The sequence below is a fragment of the Haliotis rufescens genome, unplaced genomic scaffold (genome assembly GCF_023055435.1).
Source record: "Haliotis rufescens isolate VD_foot unplaced genomic scaffold, xgHalRufe1.0.p SCAF_22, whole genome shotgun sequence".
Lineage (NCBI taxonomy): Eukaryota > Metazoa > Mollusca > Gastropoda > Lepetellida > Haliotidae > Haliotis > Haliotis rufescens.
In genome coordinates this window covers 9245277-9271550 of record NW_025963913.1, presented here as the reverse complement: position 1 = coordinate 9271550, position 26274 = coordinate 9245277, and the positions used below count along the sequence as shown (strand labels likewise).

The window sequence follows — 26274 nt, the reverse complement described above, 5'->3', positions numbered from 1 at the left end:
GAGCATGTACAACTCGTGTCCAACAAGTTGCATACGTCAAAAGTTGGACCGACTTGCCCGTTCACACGATGCAATGTGTTGCATGCAACAAATTGTATACAACTAGTTGTACCGTGTGAATGCCCCTTAAGACAGTCAATCAATAAGTACTACTTCCCAAAAAAAATTGAACACAGAAATGGGATCAAAATCAATCTCATTCTAGGTCCTTTACATTATTCTTGTGAAGTTCCTCGATGCAAGACAGACAGCACTATAATGTAGACATGGGTCAAGACTAAGACTGGCTTACTGGAATTTCCAACAATTTAACAAGACAAAACAAGTAAAGAGATGGTGTTACTAATAGTTACACTAAATGATACTGTTATTTTCAATAATAGATGAAAGAGCAAATTGAACAAGAGAGGAACCTACTGAAAGTGGAAGTGGACCGGCTGCAGCAAAAATATCAAACTGCCCATGATAAGTTGGTGGAGTCCCAGGCACGGGTGTCAGAACTGGTTGCCCGCATAGAGAGGGCAGAGCAGAGTTCCCTTGTCAGTAATCAGCAGTTGGTTCATACTTCAGCAAACATGCAAGCCTTTTCAAAATCAAAGGTAACTGACAATTAAATCCTCCTTGGGGCACTTACTGCATTTTCCTTGCTCAAGAAAATCTACATGACATAGTTGTAACCATTTTCCTTAATAAAAAATGTTACCACACAAAAAACTTTGTTTTTGTATGATATACGACCACCCTTACAGGGCCTCATCCTCCACGGCTTGTCACGCCAGGGGGTGCAAATCTCACCCAAATCACTTTCCTTTATGTCATACGACTGACAAGACGTTTTGATTTTTCAAGAAAAGTTTCAACAACGAAATCGTTCACTGAGACACCATGACCGACCAAACTGTATGTATGGTACATTTCTTTCCTTGCAAAGGCGCAATACCTCGCATTGTAAAGTTATAGTGTTGTAATTCTAATAGAAAAACACGCCACATGTACGATACATTTGAATTCAAATGGAGATGGAGGAGGGAGGAGATGACTCGGAGGCTTCGGGGACATTCTCCTTCGCATCCTCGTTGAGGCACATACGGGACAAGATTGTCTAGGTACTGCCTCAGGTGGCCGCGCCCATGCCCGCGTCGGATCCGACTGAGTTCCGCCTTCCGGGGGACGCCTTTGCTCCTAGCAAGGCGCCCCAGGTGCAGCTCCGCATATTGTCCTCCTTGGCACACGAGGTCATCGAACCTCTGCTCTCGGGTGCCCGCAGGAAGTTCGACCTGCCCGAACTCATTAAGCGGTACCCGTTGGCAGAGGATGGTGATTTCGAGGTGCCAGTGGTAGACGAGTGCGTCTGGACTTCTGGCACCCTGGGGGTGTCTTCGACCCCAACCTTGGCTAAGGCCAAGCAGGGCTGGCGGTTGCCCACCTTTTCCATGTGCGGTGCGAAGTTGAAGGCTGCATACGTTTGCTTCGAGGAGCAATACTGTAATGCATGCCTACAGCTTCGCATATCCGTACACTCCGCCTATCTGTCTGCTGTACAGAGGAAGCTAGTGGGGGAGGGGCCGGCTGACTCTTCGGAGTTGGCTGCGCAACTGACAGAGGTTCATAGTCATCTCGCGCGGGACGCTATCCGTAGCTGTGCCTCGCAGATATTGTGCGCTGTTATGGGCATGCGCAGGCTGTGGATGTCGGTATCTAAATACTCGACTTCCACACGCCAAGACCTCCTTGCTCTGCCGTATAAGATGGGTGCCACCCTCTTCCCTGGGGCTCAGCAGGTGGTCTGAGAGGCCGCTCAATTTTATGCTTCCATCAAGGACTCTAAGGCCTTGTTGGAGGTACCAAGCGTTAAACCGCGTAAGCGGACCACTCTGCTTGACTCTTCCTACGCTGATGTGACGGGACAGAAGTCCACACCTACTTGGAAGCAGCTGCTTCCTTCAGGTAAGGGCGCCAGGAGGAGCAAGCGAGGCAGGGGCCAGGAAGCCATCGGGTTCCCATTAGCGCCCGAAGAGCCCCGGTAGGACCCACAGTCGCAAGTTATCGAACTGCCGACAGCTGGGGTCCACTGCCTCAAGCCGGATGTCCCCATAGGTGGCCGACTGGCTCTATTCCTGAAGGAATGGGAGACAGTTACATCCAATCCCTGGACCCTGTCCACTCCAAGGGATGGCCATTTGCCTCGGTGAAAACATCATCCGCCCCCCTTCTCCGGGATAAAGCACACTCTGGTGCCTGCTACCCGAGAGAAGGCGGAATTCCTCCGTGCCGAGGTCGACGCACTTCTTATGAAAGCTGCGATCGAACCGGTTCCAGTGGGACAGGAAAGCGAGGGCTTCTACTCGACATATTTCCTAGTCACCAAAAAAGACGGAGGGTTCAGGCCTATTCTCAATCTGAGAAGGCTGATGAACAAACTTATAGAGGTACCGTCCTTCACGATGGAGACACTGCGCTTAGTCATCTCAGCTGTCGAGACAGGAGAATGGCTAACGTCAATAGACCTAAAAGACACCTATCTACACGTACGAGAATGAGACCCATACACCCCGAGTTCAAGAAATTCCGGGGGCGGTCGGGTAGCCTAGTGGTTAAAGCGTTTGCTCGTCACACCGAAGACCCGGGTTCGATTCCCGACATGGGTACAATGTGTGAAGCCCATTTTCTGGTGTCCCCCGCCGTGATATTGCTGGAATATTGCTAAAAGCGGCGTAAAACCATACTCACTCACTCACTCAAGAAATACCTGAGGTTTTCTTTCGACGGGAGGTGTTATCAGTTCAGGGTTCTACCATTCGGGATCTCCACGGCTCCGAGGGTGTTCACAAAGCTGATGTTGATTCCAGCCCAAGTGGCCAGGTCGAAAGGTCGGTTCTGCCATCCGTACCTCGACGACTGGTTACTAAGAGCTCTATCGCAATCCCTGAGTCAGATAGCTACACAGGAAGTGATAGACATTCTGATCACTCTAGGGTGGATAGTCAATCTCAAGAAGTCAGATCTGAGCCCTACTCAGAATCTTGTCTTCTTAGGGGCGAACTTCAACACAGTGAGCGGACTTGTATCTTTCTCACAAGATCGCATAGTCAAGATCAGAAGTGTTACTTCCCAGTTCCTTCCAAAAGACACACTGCTCGTACATTGCTCCAGTTTGGCGGGCGCGTTTGAGAATGAGACCCATTCAACAAGCGCTCCGTCGACTTTGGGTGAACTCGGAAGATCTCGAGACTGTTCTCAAGACTCCGCAGTTGCTCATTACACACCTTCAGTGGTGGACCGAGGTGGGGAATCTGTCCCGGGGGCTCCCCCTCGCCACTCCCATTCCGTCTCTCACAGTTCAAACAGACGTGTCACTCTCTGGCTGGGGAGGCGTTCTGAACGATCACACTGCCTCGGGACTATGGTCCCAGCAGGAGATCAAACTGCATATCAATGTGCTAGAACTGAGAGCGGTCAGGTTGGTGTTCAAACGCTTCCTGGATCTGCTTCGTGGCCAAGTGGTTCGTCTAGAGATGGACAACCAAACGGCGATGACGTACATCCGGAAGCAGGGAGGAACGGTGTCTCCGTCGCTTCTCCAAGAGACGTGCCAGTTCCTACTATGGTGCGACTCTCACGATATCAGGGTGCTACCTGTTCATCTCCCGGGGGTGGACAACGTCCATGCGGACGCTCTGTCTCGCGGGATCCTCGCTCCTCACTAGTGGAGGTTGACCCAGGGATATTCGGGATTATCTCCCTGTTATACGGGTCGTTCAAGGTGGATCTGTTTGCGTCTGGGGTGAATCACCAGACACCAACGTTCTGCTCCCGAGTCCCCGACCCGAGGTTGGTGGCACTGGACGCCTTCCAGCTAGATTGGACGAACAGAGTTCTGTGGGCATTCCCCCCAGTACCTCTGATTTCCAAGGTCCTGTCTCAGCTAGCCACTCAGCTAGACTACTTGTGCTCCTGGCACCTCTTTGGTCGGCGCAGCGTTGGTTTCCAGTAATACTCAGGTTTCTGGCTCAGCCTCCTACGACCGGACCTCCTATCCCAGAACGGGGCACTCCACCCGAATCCCAGGATTTAGTCGGTGGCTTGGCCACTGTCAGGAATCGCCTCCAGAAGAGCCGTATGCCTGCACGAGTTGCAGACACAATACTGGCCTCGCGGAGGGATTCGACAAACGTTCAGTACGAGGATAGATGGTTCTGCTATGCGCACTGGTGTGTCGATAGAGGGATTGCAGATCCCTTTTCTGCAGATCTCGTAGCCGTGCTTGAGTTCCTCCAGTCACGACTAGACGACGGCCTGGCCGCATCGACAGTCCGGGGGTACTCTACAGCTATCGCAGCTTTTCACGTCTCTCTCGATGGGGCACTTCTGGGTGCGCAACCATTAGTGCAGCGCTTTTTAGCAGGTGTGGACAGGATCCGACCGCCTTGGGACTTGTCAATCGTTCTTGATTGGCTGTCCGGTCCTTCCTTTCGGGATCTCTCGTCTCTCTCTCTTCAGTTTTGAGTTCTCGAATATGATCAGCCACAAATAATGGATATTTCATAGTATATGGTCGACCACGCCCTGTCTCTAGCCCCCGCCTCTTGATGGTGGTGCCTCACGATAAGGTTGGTTCCATTTATTGAACTCTTGTTTATTCATTGAAATAATCAAAAAACGATGTATTTATTTACGCTTGTTGCTGACGGATGCCACTTCCTAGATTATCTTTCCTATGATGCAATAAGTGCCCCAAGGAGGATTTAATCTGAAAGAGAATTTTACAAACCTGTAGAGGTTATGAATTCTCTGATGAAATCCTCCTTGGGGCACGGCCACCCACCTCCCCACATTCCATCAGCATTACACATATGTAAAGTGATTTGGGTGAGAGTTGCTTCCCCTGGCGTGACGCGTCGTGGAGGGTGAGTCCCTGTAAGGGTGGTCGTATATCATACAAAAACGAAGTTTTTTGTGTGGTAACATTTTTTATAAAGGAAAATGGTTACAACTATGTCATGTAGATTTTCTTGAGCAAGGAAAATGCAATAAGTCCCCCAAGGAGGATTTCATCAGAGAATTCATAACCTCTACAGGTTTGTAAAAAAAAATTATCACAGAAATTGATTAAATTTGCAGCAATGTTTTTTCGTTGTCAATAACTGTAACCTCTTTTTCACCACAAAAAGACTACCACAAAACAATAAAATTGATTAAATATACAACACTGGTTTCTAATAATACTGTTTTCACATGGTTTCCATCACCCTTATATAATTAGCTGATTGACAATAAGACTTAGTTTACCTCCTGTCATTTAAATTTCTATTTTGTTCAATGCTGAAGACAATAGTTTTTGTTTTGGGAACTGTTTCCCCATGTGAAAAAGAGCTCAGGTGACATGTTTTTTATTTGCTTGTAATATATGACATGTTAACTTCTCTCCTTCATTACAGGATGAAGTGGAAGAAAACTACCAAAAGTTACTTGTTGAAAATACAAGATTAGAGGCTGAATTGAAACATGAAAAACAACAATTAGAGATGCTGCACCAAGACCTGAAGGACTCACAGAAGGTAGTGAAATCCGTAGTATGTGGCATCAAGTAGTAATGAATCTGTTTAGTTCACAAGGTCCAAACGTCCAAGTGAGTATATGGTATAGCATGTTGTCCATCATCTATCCGTCATCATCGTTCTGTCTTTAGGTTCTTCTCCAAAATTTGAAGGCATGGGCATAAATTGTAAAGAGGGTGTTTAGGATCATAATGGGACTCAGATTTGCTCATGGCATTTTTTAAGTTCTGAGAAAAAGTTTTTTCATGAAAGAAATATGGCAATATAAATTCACTCTTAAACAAAATTTAGAATCTTCTTCTTTGAAACCACAGGGTCTTGGAATCTGACACTTTGATGTGATGGTTTGGAAGCATAATGTAACTTTTACTTCAGAATGCCTTCTGTAATTAGGCTGTTTTTTCTCTTGAATGAAACCTAGATCAGCAGAGCACTGCCACAGCATGAACAAAGTGGACTGCATGAGAATCATGACAGGGTTTTAAATTTCTTGTAATTCTTTTGAAGACAAAAATTCGAATTTTTAAACTTATCCTATCTCACACTATGCATTTCTTCTTATTCTTCGATCATGGTGTGGAAACGTCCTAGAACAAAGTTTCCGGATCAAAAAGCACCACTCACCCAAACACATCCCTTACATCACCAATCACCACTGTGATCATGGTTCATGCACCACTAAAATCCTGTGCGACACAACCCCAGCGACCTGATCACCTGACATATCCAGCACCCTCATTCTCAATTCTATCGCTATGGTGTTCGGACGTTATTCTTGAACAGAGAATTTTTGTTTGTTTTTTTGGTGGTTTTTTTTTTTTTTAATTATTTTTTAATATATAAAATTTAAATACACGACATCACTACTAAAGTTTACCATTACCACTAAGAGAGAGTGGTATTAATAAGGATGTCTACTGTGTACCACATTGCCAGAATTGAATCTCAACTTACTTAGTTTAGTGTTCGATAAAGGCGACTGTTCGTCGGTTCAAGGCGTTGTTTAAGGTTTTTGTGCATGTTGTTTTTCCTCAGTTTTGAAACCCAAACGATTGTTTTATCCCCTGTGGCTGTACCTTCGTTTTCTTGCTTAACAAAATAATATAGTCAATAGTCAATGGCGATGGTTACATCGCTATCCGTAGAGGAGGATCGCTTTCCGTCTCGTTTGACTGCTGTGATTCCCGCCTCTGTGGGGACCACGCCCCTCTGCACGTGCCCGCTCCCTGGCTTCTACAGTCGTCCCGCATTTATATGGCCAGTTCATCGTGTTAGACTACAGCCCTTTACTCAGCTTGGGAAGTCAAGCCGTCAACTGAGGGTTGCCTCTTCCCCCAACACGCTTGTTACTCGGGTCATCACTTCTACAGCGCTCTGAGGATACAGCTACACCTCTCTGACTGAAAACACTACAATCGTCGGCGAGGAAGTGATAGCCAACTGAGGACGGATCTTCACTCACAGGATCGTCATCCTTCGCTGGATCGTAATGACCGAGTGATCAAGGGATGATAGACGACCAAGGGATTGACAGATCGACATACTTCACCATTATCAACAAGAGGCTGATGTTGGATGGACAGTCAGATCGTACCTTGGAGGAACGACAGTTTCGCTTTTCCTACACATCGATACAATGATAAATCGACACCTCGACACATGGATACATCGACACATGGATAAATCAATTTTTACATCGATACGTTGACACATGGATAAATCGATACGTCGACACAAGGATCAACCCCATAAAGTACGAGCATGTACTTTACTGAGAAGATGTCATCCCAGATATAACTTGTTATATATACAGACGAACGACGGATCATCCTCAGTCATAAGATCGTCTTTCTTCCACGGAATCAATAGACCTCTTTCTCATCGTGCATCAAACTTCTATATGCGAATTTGGACATGGCCTTCACTGCATTCCGTTGTCTAGATCAGACAATCCAGTGATTATCATCACGAACATCCGTCTACGTCTTGGGATACGATGACCTGCACCAACCATATCAGCGAACTTGACCAACCGGTCTCGTTAATCTCTAACAGGCATAGTCACCTTGTATGGCGAGCTTGAGATACTGACGTCTCTTCTCTATTGGGATCTTCATGGATCCGGTCCACGTGCCTACCAGTCATGAATCGTCTTACGATACTCTCCTATAAGAAATCACAATTACAAGGTTATGACGGAATTGAATCGTCACTCAATCAACATCATTATCATCGACGCCCTCGTTTCAGCCTGATATTCAATTACAGGTTATGACTCTCGAGACAACGTGCTCCACCTATTCAGATTTGAATCGTCAGACAGATGACATCATCCTGAGGCTCGATATCATCGCAGCCGACCTTTATCATTGACGCCGTCGCTTTAAGACCTGATATTCCATTACAGATCATGCCGAGACAACGCGCTCCCCCTATTCAGATTGGAATCGTCAAACAAGATTTGAATCGTCAGACAGACAACATCATCCTGAGGCTCGATATCACTGCAGCTGACCTTTATCATTGACGCCCTCGAATTCAGCCTGATATTCCATATTAGTTGGCACGCCTTATCCATGGTCAACCTACTACACCATTCTAACAGACAATTCCATGGGGCAGTTCGTCGGGCTTTAATCGATACAAACGGCAGATGTTCGATGTCTGAAGATGGTTTCAAGCGTCATACGAGGATCACCTAGATACTACACCCGTTCGTCCCATATTCTACAAGGAACTGACTGCCTATACACTGGTGTTTTTCGTTACTCGGGACACCACTCGTGTGTTGGGAGCTTTGACCACGTGATGGGAAAGACTGCTGTATTTCCTGTTTCTGCGCAAGGGTGAATTACACATCACGCCGAGATTGCTGTTTGTAAACAAGACTACCATGCTGACTTTGGTACAGGCTGATCTTATGCGAGCCGTGTGAAGCATTTACAGTAGTAAACGACTATATGTACGGTCTGTCACATCTTCACAACGCCTTTTGTTGTCGCATCGATACCTGAATGCAAAGCGCTTTTTCCAGTGCTTAGACAATAGAATCCATCGTCTCTTCACCAGTTGTACACATCACCGATCAACCTGGCAGGACAAGTCATCCCTCACTTATTCAAGACGAGAGTTGGTGAATATCGGCATTTTATTTCGGTATATGATCCTAATGTTCTCCACGTCCATTCAAGGCACGGTTTCTGCTACAACCGCTCTTCCATGTGGTCCCGATTACCCTGCTTCGTACAATCAACCAACCAGTAAACTACATCTTCAGCCTCGTTTTTTCTACTAGATACTAGATCACACGCACGACCGTCACGATTTTACCATCGCTTTAGAACACAAATTTTGTGTTATGTGTGCTCGAACATCGATCTGCAGGCGAAACCATCTCAACATCAACAACTCGGAAGTTCAACGTTCTATGTATGGTAACAGCTATTACACTTTGGGCAACAGTCACCTGTCAACAGTTGGTTGGTTGGTTGTTTTTTTTGTTTTACGCCGCACTCAGGAATATTCCAGGTATATGACGGCAGTCTGGAAATAATCGAGTCTGGACCGGGCAGTCCAGTGGTTGATGTCGTGAGCACCCGATCCCGTTGGTCGCCTTTTTACGACAGGCATAGTCGCCTTTTGCGGCACGCATGGGTTGCTGAACACCTATCTACCCGGATCTTCACGGGTCACCAGTCAACAGACGACAGCTCGGACTAACACAACTGGAAGGAGAACCACCCTTCTTGTACACTACCCTTTGGAATTGCTTTGACCCATGACTATGTACACGAGTGACTAAACCAATTGCTGTTCGTCACACAGGATACTGTAATACATTTTTACCTGGACGAAGGGATTCAAGCCCGGATATCAACAATTACTCAGACTACATATTTTACCACGAAATTATTAACTCAACTACGTTGGTAAATTAATAATTAGAAATCCAACTTACAACCATTCCAGGATCTCCATTCCTTGGGATCGAGTCTAATGAGCCAGACTAACATCCTAGTACCAGAACACATTGAGGCAACGCCTCTTGTGAAGGAGAGTGGATTCGATTGTGTAAGCAGGAACTTGTTTACACAAGCCGGAATACAACATCCACGTGTTCATGGATGCCTCACTTCAAGGTCTTGGAACTCACTTCAACTTGGAAGTAACATCAGGCCTATGGTCAGAAGCACACAGCTCTACCACATCAATTATCTGGAATACGAGTCTGTAATCCGGGCAGTATTTCTCTGGACCCCACAGACAAGAAACCAATGTCTGATGATCAGGACACTCATTTCAACTGTGGCATGCACCTGCAAGGCACGATGAAATCAGAGACCCTCCTGCAGTTGACTTTTCATATTTGGTAAATAAGCTCAACTTACAGATAAAGGCAAGACACCGGGAGCGGCAAGTGGATTAGCAGACACTTTGTCCAGACCAGCCAGACTATCGCCAACAGAATGGAAGCTTCGGCCGAAGCATTCCAACTGGCATTTAGCTTCGGCCGAAGCATTCCAACTGGCAATAAAAGAAAAGGTTGTCTACTAATAATCCTATTTGCATCAGATAACATTGTGTCACCAGCTCCGGGCCCACTAGCCTGGTCAATCGATGCTCTGACGCTCTGATTCTCCACCAGCCTTGATACAATGGCTACTACAAGATTCTACACACGAGCTACCTACAACTGCTGTTGGTAGTGCCTTCTGACCGACAAAAACTTGGGTTCCAGAGATCGTCAAACTGGCAGAGATTCCACTACTAAGACTTCCAAACTGGTCACATCTACTGCTACATCCTCCCTCCAATCAGGTCCATCCAAGACCAGAATTATACGAACTTCACGTATGGAGTATATCAAGTGCAGTCTCGTAAGATGATTTCCATTAGAGCAGCTAAGGCAGCTTCCTTAGCACTTCGTCAATCAATGAGAATCTAGGTGATGATAAATGGAAAAGTTTTCATCAGTTTGCAAGATCCAGGGGGTTTCTGCATCCAAGCTACTATACCACAAGTAGCAGATTACCTATGTCACTTAAAGGGGAAGTGTACACGCAAAAATCACTTTCTTTCTTTTTCTAAACAAAACGCAATTTTAGAATTAGTTAATATCTGTGTTTGAAAATGTAAACTCATTTTTTTCACAGTGAAAGTAGGAAGCTCACAATAGTGTGAAAATGATATGCCGTTATGAGGCCTTCGTTTTTCGAGCTAAACAGGCCTGAGTTATCCCCCTTAGATTATGACGTAATTGGTGCCAATTAAACTGGATCCCTGTCTATTCTCAACGCAAAAGATATCAAGTACCGGTTTTCGGTAAAACAACATGGCCTACGACACACTCCGGCGCAGTGGTGACTCAGCATAACACTATGCTGGCTGGCATCTGAGACGCTAGAATCACACAGCTGTACCTACACCACGTGAAGCGGCTCTAACATAGCATGATGACGTCATAATGTTTATCAATTGGCACCAATGACGTCATATTGCAAGGGGCATAAGCCATGGTGTTTTTGTTATAAAAATAGAACACTTGGTAAATGTGAAAAATATAAATCGTTTTAATGCAAAACATATGTTAATTAATTGTGATATTTTTATATTTTTGTCTATGACACTACTAGGTTAACACTTTTAATGTGGAAAAAGTACAAGAAAAATAGGTTCATTTCCGTGTGAACTTGCCCTTTAAGAAGGCATATCTTATGATTCGACACTGGGCACTTACTGGGCAGCGATCAGTTCTGTACCAACTACTCACTAATGGGATAAAACTTGCTACAGTTCCCGAACCAATAGATCTACACAGATCTTTCAGACTGCGAGTAATTCAGGCGTTACCATGACTTCAGGTTCCAAGGTTTATGCTGTCGCTGACCTTCGGACATTGATTCGCTCATACCACCTTATGGACCAATCTTCCAGACTTGGCCCTCCAGCATGGGATCTCCCTGTATTCCTCCGTCACTTCTCCTGGCTGACTATAAACCACTTGTGGATAAACCTCGAACTTCACGTTCATGACAATCTTCCTGCTTGCGTTGGCTCCTGCAGCTAGTGTTAGAGGGACTCGTGCTTAGACTTCAGTTGAGTCCGGTTCCAGCGTCTTCAATAAGATAAGCATTCAAGGACAACCGGATCGTCTTTTCAGCCTCCACCACTCTCATTGATTGATGTTTTCATTCACTTGTTGACAGCTGCAACTTCTGATGTATCTTGAACCACCATCTCCGGATCCACTGGCTGCATTCTATCATCCTCAGGGTCTACACCTTTGAGGGACTACCACCCCAGCTGCTTCCAATCCTCATGAGACGAGGGCAGTGACTTCCACCTTGGCGTTGCATAGTATTGCACACTTTCAGCCATCATGGGATGTTATGGTCTTGCCTCCTACTCCTTTCGGAATCTCAGTCGCCAATGTCCAAGGTCACAGCAGCCACACAGTGCAGATGAGGAAGACCAGCGGACTACAAGTCCCAAGTCTGGTTTCCTGTATATATTTATTGCTAATGTTAATCGGGTTTCCCAGACAAGCTCCCAGAGGGAGGGTGGGTATATATGCTTGTCTGTTGGGACTTCGGTCTACGTCAATAGAAGCCACCATCCGGTGTGGCCATTTGTTTAAATGGTGTCCCGATCTTCTACCTGCTCACCTCTTTTCTTTGCGCATGTGATGTTTCAGTAGTTGATTGACGACCTGTGTGATAAACGGGTCTAGACCAACAGAAGTCACCATCCAGTGCGGCCATTTGTTTAAATGGTGTCCCGATCTTCTACCTGCTCACCTCTGTCTTTGTGCATGTGATGTCTCAGTAGTTGATTGAAGACCTGTGTGATAAACAGGTATCGTCAATCGTTCCTCTTCTCGTTCTTACCTCATTCAATCTCTACGTGAGTTTGATAGGTTGACGAAGTGATAAAAGAGATGCCAAGCTGGTCCGCCTTACATCATTGGGAGCGTATGTGTGAGGTCTGTCTTGTAAAACCTGCGCCGGGGATTGGGTGTTTGAAACAAAACACCTCTTCCTATCCGGGGTGAGATTAATTTGTGACTGAGTGGGTGTCGCCTGGCTCATGGTTACGCGGTCGTTCTTGGAACGACGTCCTGTGTGAAATCAAGGAACACATGATTCCCCGATGTCATGATGTTTATATCTTGGTAGCACAAAGAGGGTTTTTTGTAGCAACCCTTACACAAGTTTATCACTAATCCTCGTAAAATCCTTTGCATTTTTCCTTATTAGTTCCAGCTTCCTCGTGTACGTCTCACGGTTGAGGTCCTTACAGGCTAGGGTATCTGCGTCTCACCATCCAACCGTGGGATAAATGCATAGTGTGAGATTGGATAAGTTTAAAAAATTTGTAAATTTTCTAATAAATTGTGTATTTATATACTTAGCCTATCTCACACGCTTAATGCCAACCCAACCATCCCCGCATCACAGTAACACCAGCCTGTGCGCTCTAGATTGAGATTGAGGGTGCTGGATAAGTCAGGTGATCAGGTCGCTAGGGTCGTGTCGCACAGGATTTTAGTGGTGCGTGAACCATGATCACAGTGGTGATTGGTGATGTAAGGGATGTGTTTGGCTGAGTTCTAGGATGTTTCCACACCATGATCGAAGAATAAGAAGAAATGCATAGTGTGAGATAGTATAAGTATATAAATATACAATTTATTAGAAAATTTACAATTATATCAGTGCCAGAAAGCCAGTATTTCAGCTGTCATCACACTATAAAATCTTTAAATTTTCAACTGAAGCCGTGTTAACTGTCAACTGTCCAAAATAATAGTATTTCCCTTCCTAATCCCGTGTGCATGCGTAGGCAGGAAATCTTTACCTTTTTCCTGTCTGTGCTACTGGAGTTCAACATGTTATTCCATCACTGGACGACTCTTACACTGTGATACCAGGTGAGGTGAGGTGAAATTGGGTTTAACGTCGCGTCCAAGATTATTGCACTTATATAGCGACGTGCATGCACGTGTACGTGTGTGTGTGGCTGCTTGTACTAGTCCGGACTGATGCCGATTTATAGTGCTAGCTCACTGAGATACCATGCCGCAGTTTAACATGAATACCCCACTCAGACACAGTATACTGACTCCGAGCCGACCAGTCCTTGTTTTAGCCACTTAATGCCGAGCGCCAGACAGGGTAACAACAAGTACAATCTTTTAACGTCTTTTTGTATGACGCGGCCCGGGATCGAACCCTGGACCTTCCGGGCGGACGCTCAACCACAAGACCACAGAGGCGGTCTGTGATACCAGGTGAGGCACCAGTTACCATCAGTACCGACTAGGTCGGCCAAATGTACGAATTCCTGGACCGTATTGTGAGGATGCAGGAGGAGCTACTCACCACACAAATGTGGATGTCCAATTTGGATGCACCTTCTCTCCCAAGTTTGAACCTGGCTATACTTACACACTTAGATTTTTGACTACAAAATGCAGCCTGATCCAAACACCTGGACCAGTAGCAGCAGCCACCTAGGCCATTCAGCTGCTATTGGACAAGTGTGCCATACGGAAATGGGAGGCTTCTGGTCAGATATGTGCATGATTTCTACAAAACTTACGTCCTAACAAATTTTTTCACATGGTAAATTAAGAGACCTGATGTTATTTGTGATGTAACATTCAGAGCGTGATACCGTACACATTTGTGTGACTACAATCATAAATCTGAAAGTTCTCAACAAGTAATATCTGTTACGCCCACTGAAATTCATGATGGAATCAATATGCAAACTTTGCACCTCGCTTAGGACTGAGTATTGGATGATCAACCACTTTGCATCCCTGCATGTTCCAATTCCTGGAAATATCTTGGAATATCCATTGAATGTCTGCATAAACTCGTTAGTCAAGCCAAAATATAACTCAGGAATTCCAGCCTATTTTGGCAAGTATGGAGACTGGACTTTTATGGTCTAGGTAACTCCCTTGTGTTCCATTTGAATTTCCAGCACCTGAACATCACCTGTTCACGGATGTTTCCAACTTGAGTTGGGGCACTCACACCTCATCTGAACTTGTTTGCCACAACAAGCTCCCAGTGCATGTCATTCTGGTGACGGATGCCCAAGTCCTTCAAGTGCACACGTTGTCCATGGGTTGGACAGAGTTCTCTGTATGGGCCTTTCCCTTGGTCTCCTCCAGACAGAGTTCTTCTGAAGATTAACAACACAGACTGCATCATTGTTCTCACAGAGCCGGTATGGCCAGCCCAAGGCTACAATAACGGGCATTTTTAAAGCTACTGTTGCAGCCAGTTATACACAGGCACAGAATTCCATATCATGTAATGGATTCTGCTCAACTCATGAGATCAGAGCCCTAGCCACAAGTCTTGCTTCATGGACATCGGTCTCAGTAGAACAAGTAGTTTCTAGCTGTCAGTGGACCTCACAAAACACCTTCACCAGTTTTTACTTGCGTGACGTGCAACTGGACCCAGTGGGCATATATTCCCTTGGGCCCATTGTTGTGGCGCAAACTATATCATCCACCAATAGTTTTCCCCTTCTATCAAAGAAAGGTGTGGGAGAGCAAGGATCCGCCACCAGCAGAATCAGAAGGTGAGTACACCCTTGTTTGTCCTGTCCATTAGGTGTAGGATGGATTAGGCGACACTTTTTATACCCCCGACAAAATGTCGGGGGTATATAGTTATACCAAGCGTCTGTCCATCCAAAAATTTTATCCGTGCGATTTCTCTTCAACTATTCAGTGGATTCATCTCAAACTTAGTACATATAATCTGTGTCATATGGAGGGGTGCAGTCAAAAAAAATTGTTTATATTAATTTTCTATTTTTTTATGGATTTTTCAAACCCTAATGTCCGTCTGAAGACTTTGTCCGCGCGGTTTCTCTTAAACTATTCAGTGGATTCATCTCAAACTTAGTACATATAATCTGTGTCATATGGAGGGGTGCAGTCAAAAGAAAAAAATTGTTTTGATTAATTTTCCATTTTTTTATGGATTTTTCAAACCCTGATGTCCGTCTGAAGACTTTGTCCGCGCGATTTCTCTTAAACTATTCATTGGATTCATCTCAAACTTAGTACATATAATCTGTGTCATATGGAGGGGTGCAGTCAAAAGAAAAAAATTGTTTTGATTAATTTTCCATTTTTTTATGGATTCTTCAAACCCTAATGTCCGTCTGAAGACTTTGTCCGCGCGGTTTCTCTTAAACTATTCAGTGGATTCATCTCAAACTTAGTACATATAATCTGTGTCATATGGAGGGGTGCAGTCAAAAGAAAAAAATTGTTTTGATTAATTTTCCATTTTTTTATGAATTTTTCAAACCCTAATGTCCGTCTGAAGACTTTGTCCGCGCGATTTCTCTTAAACTTCTTAGTGGATTCATCTCAAACTTAGTACATATAATCTGTTTATATGGAGGGGTGCAGTCAAAAGAAGAAAATTGTTTTGATTAATTTTCCATTTTTTTATGGATTTTTCAAACCCTGATGTCCGTCTGAAGACTTTGTCCGCGCGATTTCTCTTAAACTATTCAGTGGATTCATCTCAAACTTAGTACATATAATCTGTGTCATATGGAGGGGTGCAGTCAAAAGAAAAAAATTGTTTTGATTAATTTTCCATTTTTTTATGGATTCTTCAAACCCTGATGTCCGTCTGAAGACTTTGTCCGCGCGATTTCTCTTAAACTATTCAGTGGATTCATCTCAAACTTAGTACATATAATCTGTGTCATATGGAGGGGTGCAGTCAAAAGAAAAAAATTGTTTTGATTAATTTTCCATTTTTTTATGGATTCTTCAAACCCTAATGTCCGTCTGAAGACTTTGTCCGCGCGATTTCTCTTAAACTATTCAGTGGATTCATTTCAAACTTAGTACATATAATCAGTGTCATATGGAGGGGTGCAATCAAAAGAAAAAAATTGTTTTGATTAATTTTCCATTTTTTTATGGATACTTCAAACCCTAATGTCCGTCTGAAGACTTTGTCCGCGCGGTTTCTCTTAAACTATTCAGTGGATTCATCTCAAACTTAGTACATATAATCTGTGTCATATGGAGGGGTGCAGTCAAAAGAAAAAAATTGTTTTGATTAATTTTCCATTTGTTTATGAATTTTTCAAACCCTAATGTCCGTCTGAAGACTTTGTCCGCGCGATTTCTCTTAAACTATTCAGTGGATTCATCTCAAACTTAGTACATATAATCTGTTTATATGGAGGGGTGCAGTCAAAAGAAGAAAATTGTTTTGATTAATTTTCCATTTTTTTATGGATTTTTCAAACCCTGATGTCCGTCTGAAGACTTTGTCCGCGCGATTTCTCTTAAACTATTCAGTGGATTCATCTCAAACTTAGTACATATGATCTGTGTCATATGGAGGGGTGCAGTCAAAAGAAAAAAATTGTTTTGATTAATTTTCCATTTTTTTATGGATTCTTCAAACCCTGATGTCCGTCTGAAGACTTTGTCCGCGCGTTTTCTCTTAAACTATTCAGTGGATTCATCTCAAACTTAGTACATATAATCTGTGTCATATGGAGGGGTGCAGTCAAAAGAAAAAAATTGTTTTGATTAATTTTCCATTTGTTTATGAATTTTTCAAACCCTAATGTCCGTCTGAAGACTTTGTCCGCGCGATTTCTCTTAAACTATTCAGTGGATTCATCTCAAACGTAGTACATATAATCTGTGTCATATGGAGGGGTGCAGTCAAAAGAAAAGAATTGTTTTTATTAATTTTCCATTTTTTTATGGATTTTTCAAACCCTGATGTCCGTCTGAAGACTTTGTCCACGCGATTTCTCATAAACTATTCATTGGATTCATCTCAAACTTAGTACATATAATCTGTTTATATGGAGGGGTGCAGTCAAAAGAAAAAAATTGTTTTGATTAATTTTCCATTTTTTTATGGATTTTTCAAACCCTAATGTCCGTCCGAAATCTTTGTCCGCGCGATTTCTCTTAAACTTCTTAGTGGATTCATCTCAAACTTAGTACATATAATCTGTGTCATATGGAGAGGTGCAGTCAAAAGAAAAAAATTGCTTTTATTAATTTCAAACCCTAACCAGTGTTTTCCCCTGACGCAGAATTCTTGCGTATATGACTCTCAATTAAGGAAAATACGTCCAGAAATAAATGACTGCGTCATGACTGACGCAATTTCAAAATATCTATGTTGTTGTTTACCAGCTTTGGAATGAAAATATTACAACTACTCACCTGAACTTAATTTATTAACATTTTCTGAAGACAATATATGCAAACATCTTAAAATTTACGTCTAGTTTTTAATTAATCGTCGTTTCAAAATATATTTATGCATCAAAGTGAATGTAACTCTCACACTCCATGTGGCTTTGATGACAGCACGTGATGTAAACAAAGGAAAACTCCGTAAATGGACATGGTTTTTCACGTTTCGGCATATTTTCTCACTAAAAGTTAACCATGACATATGTTTATGTAGATGTGTAGACTCATAAAAAATGTAACAGAAGAAATGATTATCATTGTTGCGGTGAATAATGTGATTGGGCACGGTCACAGTATGTGGTTAAGCGGAACCTATGGAACGGGGTAAACAGAAGTTTTAAGTATCGGAGGGACACATGTTTTTGCAGAAGTTTAGGTAAACATTATTGAATGAAATTTTAAATAAAATTAATAAAATAGATGAAAAACATAAGGTCAGATACACAGAGAACACATTTTTATTACCAGATAGTGTAACAACAGGATTAACTTGCGTAATTCAATTCGGATTTGTTATGCTATTTCCGATGACGGATCATTACAGCCTGAAATGATACTGAAGAAAAGTCTGTGCGTATTATACACGAGAGATATTTTTTTCAGGATTTAATAGCCCATAATTAGGGGTGTGTATTATACACGAATAAATATGGTATATACGAAATGTAAAGCTTTGGGCGTGTTTGTTGTTGCTAATAAACTGTATTCAACCAGAAAATATTACGAGTGTTCACAATTCTTCAGTTCAACTTCACTGTTGATAGATAATACAAGATAACTAGATAAAAGATGTAAATGAGTTAGTGGTATTAAATTATAATCTGACATGAAATGTATTTTAATATCCATCCATGATTAAAAATAATGTCTAACAGTTGAGACTGATGTTATTTATTCATCCTGTATTAGTGTCACTGTAAATTGTTTCATGAGCTGTGAAGTAATTAAAGATTGTGAAAAAATAAAACCAACAAACTTTGTTTTTCATTCATATATCCTTTATTTCTCTGTCGTACAATCAGCTGAGAACATTAATTAGCACTTGTTAACTTAAACTAAAGACATATAATATTTAAAAGATACTTAACTTTAAGTGTAATATTAACAGTGAACACTTTAAATTTCATTAATCATACAATAAAACATTTGATTCTCAAAAATTCATAGGCTGAGTCAAGGTGATTCCTCAGATATTGGAGTCTAGGGGGAACCCTGCCTAACCCTATCCTAGCTATTTAATTTGTAACTACTGACACACTAGGCGGGTCGGGGGTATTAGTGAGCCACGCTCACTTTTGCACTTGTTTATTTCTTGGTTTACAAATTTTAAACTCATTTCGAATGTGAGGTAGGCCAAATTAAAAAAAGAAAGAAGCCTCAGCTTGTGCACAAATGGCGATATAATAATATGGGCGACGATTAACTCTTTCAACACCAGCCAACCAGAAGATAACTGCTGTGACACCAAGTTCCCAGAGACTCTTGTGTGACAGATGTAGCCAACATTTATCAAGGAAAAGATTTGGTTGGAAAACATCTTTTATTCTACATGTTTGGCTATAAAAATAATATCCATCATGACCCATTTCCCAATAATAGTGGCTTTCCGCTCACTAACATGAGGAAATACCTCCGCTTTCGAATCTTCGTGTGAATAATACATACGTTGAAGGCTGCCATGTCAGTATCCACAAAAAACTTATATTGTTTCACCGATATTGATAATACAGAAGTAATATCCACTGGAGTATTTTCTTAACTGTGACATGTAAAACTTGGTTTCTAGTGACGCTTTCTTGCCAAAAATTGCTACAAGGTTCATGATTGGTCAAATTTAAGCTTGTGACCTTAGGCAGCCAATCAAATTGCAGCAATGGTACCTTCCTCGTGTATGATAATTTTAAGATTTTGACGAAAGGTTTTGGTTAAATCATGTTATTCTGAACATTTTAAGCAGGAAATCGCGATCTATATTAAAAATACGGAACTTCATGCATGTATAGTGTAGGTATCAAGCTGTGATAAAGATTTCTTATGCATATATTTTGGCATTACACATCGTGTATGAGCCGAGAAATAGAGGTGACGAAAGCTGAGATGTCATTTGACTTAAATTACACATGATCGCACAAAAAGATAATAAATAATAACTTAAATGAATGATATGACAGGTAGGTTAATGAAATTATATACTATTTTGACGTGACTTGGCCGGTCTATCTGCCCATGGTTTCTGGTGACTCGAGGCTTCTTGGCTGGTGTACCAGCCAACAGTGTTCAAAGAGTTATATTGGTCACCACTGTGATTTGCGTTGACAAGCTCTGATGGATCCCAGCAGGAAATATCTGAGTGACTTCCCTTTGCTTTACACGTGCGGAGGAAGTGGAATCTTCTTTTCTTTCTTATTTTTTAACCTTTATGCATTTTTTAAAGTAAAGATTGGCGTACTGAAAAAAGGAGTAATTTTTATTTTCATATTTTTTTCAACATTTGGACTTTGAATGAGCATTGCATCCGTAAACCAAGTAATAAAAAAAATGTCACCTTCGGAGCACCTTGTTTATTTACTGCCTCCAGTGGCTGGAAGTGACTTCATCACTGGAAGTATTAGTGTCACAAATCCAAATTTAACAAGTAAGGACGTCATTGGGTAGAAATAGACCAGAAATGACTTCATTATTACCAACAAGATCAGCAAATATAACGGTAATTCTAGTGAAGTATCACATATTTGACACAGTGTTCTGATTTACAAGTCCTCAAGGGGAATTTCAGGGGAAATTATCTCAAGTGAGGATTAGAATCAGAGAATAATGGTTTCCAGAAGAGATTACTGTCAATTACACAGGGAGTTACTAGAGGCAGATCCCACAGGGTCCCTCTGGTATATTCTGGCAAAGATGTAATAGAGGTAGAAGTTTCGTAACAATTATCGAACAATAGTTATGATTGTTAATAATTTTAAGAATACTACCTCTATTACATCAGAAGTACTCCCACCCACCTCCCCAAGTCATCTACCTCTAGTGGTACATGGGAAAAGAAGTGAGATTCCCACCATTACACACGTCATAGCTTGGGTTATGATTGTGCTAAATGAGAAACAACTAATTGTGTGATTGACAGTGAAGAGGACGTCTACCGGTAACTAAAATTTTCAGATTTTCAACAGTGTGACTGAAGCCAAAATACAGGATTTATGGCAAAGATGTAATCCTCTATGTACCTTGGCTATTACACATTTTACATAATTGTTCAGACCTTGGAGTTTTTTGGCATATCGCCCAGTCCCGACGCATTAATCAGGAAATGTACATCTTCCCAATTAAAAAATCTACGGTATTTCTTTATATTTACATAAAACAGATACTGTTCAGTGTATATATGAGTTTTCAAAATTCTATTATATAAAAATTTGTTTGATAATGTCAAGAAAATGACCATGATTGCAGATAAATGTCTTTTAGCCTCTTTGGAAAAGATCGTACATATTGTTCAGACCAACCATTTCCAAAACCACTATTGAATAACAATCACCAAGGATTTGTATATTCTTCAATATACCAAATATAATCTTACCGGCCTGGATTGATGCTTCTCTTACATGAACAGACTTATTTATATTGTTACTGAAATAAACACCCAGATATCTACAGTGTATAATCACATAGTTTCACCTTTGAAGGACCATTTTTAATTTTTTGGCAGTTTGTAACTCATTCTTGAATACAATATTGTTGTTTTGACTCTATTTATCAGTGAGTTGCCATTTATCACAGTAATTTTCTAAGACATCAATTTGCTTTTGCAAGTCACCAGCTGTACTTGAGAACATGATCATATCATCTGCAAATAATGTGAAAGAAAGAGTTGAACAACATTGAGTGTAAATGAATGCCGTTTGTACAATTGTTATTGATTTCTGATCCTAATTCATTTATGAAATATGAAAACAAGAATGGCCTCAATATACATGAGTGTTCGAAAGATCCACTCGTCCGCTCATATTTATGAGTTGTAGTATGTGCTGGGCGAGAGAAAATTGTAGAAACGCTCATCCTACCAGGCGAGTACATATATATTTCAAGATGTTTTCATCATGACGAAATACATGTCACTCATATCATAAATAGACGACCTACTTGGCAACTGTCTGTTGCAGAAATAAACAGAAGTGTGTTTGTGCAGCAGGTATTGAAACTATTTTTTAAAGGGAAATAATTAAAAGAAAAAAGAGAGACTTATTACTGACACTCAAATGTGAAAGCGATAGTGAACAGTTGATGATTGATTTTGGAAGGGAAATGGCTGACATACCAGAGTCTTTTATCGAGGATGATGGCGTTAATGACAAAAAACATGATTTAATAAACAAACAGGCCAAACAAAGGAAAGTTTCTCAGAAACTGTAAAAAAAAGAAAATTAATTGTGCAAGACACATGGTTGAGCGAGTTTGAATGGGTGGCAAGTTTGAGTGGGTGGAGATGAACGTAGATAGCGGGGACTGAATTATATTGTACTGTCTGCCATAAACAATAACTGAGAACATAAAAACTTTCTGAAACAACCAGACAAGTGAAAATATTGCAAGACATATACAAAATATTAACTAACCCTACAGGACAAATTAGGTTTAATTTTTTTTCCGAGCCCTGTACATCCTTGGTGCATGCCAAATTTCCATTCAAACATATCAGACATTAAACCCATGTCTTGAACACATTTAAATTTTTTTTTATATATACTACATAATAATTTTAACATTTTGGAACTAAGTCCACATGCAGTAAATAATCTCCATAATTTACACCTGTGCATAGAATCAATCCAGCCTGTGATTTCAAAGTTTTATCCATGGTATTGGCCCAAGACACAAGGATCTTGTTGACATCATTAGATGCACCTGATTTATGCAGCGGAATGAGAAAACCAATAGACCATGTTTCTGGGAAGTATCCCTCATCAGACATCACAGTAAATAACAAATCTAGGTATGGGACAAGTTGGTCAGGTGAATGTACAAATAATTCATAAATGGTGTCATCTATTCCTGAAGATTTGTTACATTTTAGATGAAGGATGCTGTTTAATATTTCGTTATAAGCATATTGAGAATATCCTCTGTCATGTCTTTAGTGACATCATCATGGGTACAATCATCATGGGTACAATCATCATGTAAAATACTGAGAAAGTAGTCTGGCACAGTTGATGTTTGCTCACCTGCAAACAAATCTCTAAAATGTACCAAAAAGTCTGCACTCTTTATATTATTTTAAACATAATTCTTACAATTCAAACTTTTAATCACCAACCAGAAATTCTTGAGTTCTTAATGTTATTCTCCATATATATTTTTGTGTTCAAAATATTCATTCCTTTTTTTGCCTGCATACAGCATTATATTTGTTTCTTATGTAGTTGTAATCCTTCAAAGTGTGACTGTCCTTATATGTTCTAAACCTATTCAGTGCTCTACATCTTTTACGTTTCAACAGTTCACATTCAGCATCAAACCATTCATAATTGTATTTACTTCTTCCAGCTGGCTTTCTATATCATTTGCAGAGACACATAATGCATCTGTAATACACTCTATACTTCTATCAATATCATTAAAAATCATAACTGATTTATCAAGAAATTCTTGTATATGATCCGACAGCATGTTTTCTCTAAATAATTCCAACTTTTTAAAGTGCCATTTAAATCTGAATGAAAAATTGATTGATACCAGTGTTATTTTCACAAGCTTTAAGCTTCTGGGTGAGCTCAAACACTGGCAGATGCAATTATATAATGTATGACGCTTGTCCCATTTGGCCCAATGAATGTATAATCCCCAATTTCACGGTCAGTTCCTGATCTTCCGTTCATGACATGAATGTACATAAAGAGCACATCTCTTACAAACATTTACTAAGTTGTTTACATTTTTATCACTTGAGAAATGATTTAAACTAAAATAATCGAACATAAGATCCCAGCTTGAGTTACCATGCAGCAGCCCTTCGATATATTTAATAATGTCATCTTCTACAGACTTTGTTCATGTTCTGGCGTTATAGTCGCCAACACAAATAACAATAGCATCTCTTAATTCTGATAAAATGTCCACCAAACTGTTTCGAAATATCTTGTTGCAGCTTTTGCAATCAACAGGTAAAATGTTACCAGCGTCCAAGCAAGGAATTAACCATGCACGCACAAACACACACACACACACACACCTCTGAGACATTGCAGAAGAGAAAGTTAATGAAGCTATTATTTGTGTTGCTTCTCTCACTTGATGGGTTCTCTTGATGAGCAGTAAAGCCAGTGTATCGGCAGCTGACCACACCCTCATCTCTGTCTCCCTACTGCTGGCCTCTGTGACCTTGAGCGTGTGTCCCATCTCTCATCCCCGTCCATCCTGTTGTCTTTTCTCTCTCTCTGCCTCTCTCTGCCTCCAGAATTTGCTTTCCTATGTTCCTGTTCCACTCTCTGGTTTCCCTCACTAGTTTCCCTCCTTTGTAGTAGGACCGTGTCTCTGGTTCGTCTGTTCTGCATTTTAGTAATTCCTGTCTCTGATTCATAGTCAAGTCATTAGAAATGCCATATCCTTTATCTTTAAGAACATTCCTCATTGACACAGCTTGCATTTTGTCGTCCAAGTGTAGCATCTTCACGATAAGTGGTCGGGGTTTATTTGGGTTCTTCATCGAAATACGATGTAAATGTTCTATATCTCTGGAATTGAGTGGGGTGCATTTCTTCCCTACCTCTCTGGCACTATTCAGTACTTCCAGTACTTTCTCCTTACACGCCATATATGGTTCATTTTGTGATTCTGGCACTCCATATAATATTACATTATTTCTCCTGTTTCTGCATTCTTGATTTTCTATCTTGGATTCTAAATCATAAATAAATCTTTCCATCAGCTTGCTTTTCTCAAATAGTGAATCAATATCTAACCTAAGTATGTCATGCTGTTAGGTGAAGGGGCGGTCGGGTAGCCTAGTGGTTATAGCGTTCGCTCGTCACGCTGAAGACCCGGGTTTGATTCCTGTCATGGGTACAATATGTGAAGCCCATTTCTGGTGTCCCCCGCCGTGATGTTGCTGGAATATTGCTAAAAGCGGCGTAAAATCATACTCACTCACTCACTCACTGTTAGTTGAACTTACATCTGACTTTACATCACTAATATCACTTTTCATGGATCTGATTTCATCCTTAATTGAACTTATATCTTTAGATAACCTGTCCTCTGATTCCTTGATTTGATTAATTATAGCGTTCTTGGGGTCGCCTAGTTCACTACTAGAGGGTCCAGGGTTTAGTTCAATGTCACTTGATCTGTGAAACAACATGGGCACAAGCAGGTGAATCAGAGTCATGATTGGAGTGTCCTGTTTTCAACATGAAAACATTGTTTCTCGCCGATAATGAAAGTCACAGATCTCACCTGATGGAAACAGAGTTAGTGGCAGAATTAATGATGGAGACAGATCTGGGATCCAAGTTGCTGTACTAGATCCAGCACTCATCACAACGGAAGCACAGCACTGCACAGAAGTCGCCTGTATCCTGTCGCCATACCCGGCGTCCACTCACTCATGGGGTTGTAGGGTTGAATCTTGTCCATTTGTCTCATGCCTTTGGGATGCACAAAACACTTGATTCACGCCCTCCAAACTTAAGTTGATGCCCCCATCTGACCTTTCTTGCACCAAGAGATGCTTCAGTATGTCAAGTTTTGTTATTGATTTTTTTTTATGAGTTGATGTGTGAACACCTCTACTAACCAAGGGAGCGAACTCGTAAGAATTATCAAACTATATTTATCATTGCTAATAATAATTATGAAGATACTTGCTCTATTACATTAAGGTAATCCCACCTAGCTCCCCAATTTTCTGCATCAAGGATGCTGATGTTGGAAAGGAGTGAAGTTTCCTGCCTGCACATGCACAGAGATTTAGGAAGGAAGATACTATTGGTATCTTGACTGGTTATGAATAGATTTTATAATGTGATGACAGCTGATGGCAGTGATATAATAGATGTAGTATTCTTTGAATTATCAACAATGATAACTATTGTTTGACATCTCAGTGCCAGTGGCAGAGTTAAAACCATATGGGCGCCCAAAAAGAGAACAATTTACTGAGCAGAGGACACGCTGGCATTAAGTAACAATCTATGTATCAGAAAAGCTGAAAATATACTGGACATTTGTGAACAATAACAACATGGTTACAATAAACAGACATTTATTATATCGATATTTACACTGGCCTGATGGATCCTGGTGCTGTATATGGAATAGAATGAGGGGTCAAGGACTCAACTGTGGTGAAGTGATTAGGACCCAGCTGCAGAGGTTTGTTGGACCTGATCATGGACCTGGCATATCTCACCTTGCCTCTCAATCCCTCAGGTC

The 26274-nt window shown here is 41.4% G+C and overlaps 1 protein-coding gene across 3 annotated transcripts in view; it reads left to right on the top strand.

Annotated features, from left to right (window-relative positions):
• Positions 1-26274, top strand: part of LOC124114452 (ankyrin repeat domain-containing protein 26-like) — a 792436-nt gene that overhangs the window by 642095 nt on the left and 124067 nt on the right. For all 3 annotated transcript variants that reach the window (XM_046475021.2, XM_046475020.2, XM_046475019.2), the window contains 2 exons: positions 384-599; positions 5439-5558. In XM_046475021.2, coding sequence (XP_046330977.2) covers positions 384-599; positions 5439-5558 — 336 coding nt within the window. The remainder of the gene's footprint in view (positions 1-383; positions 600-5438; positions 5559-26274) is intronic.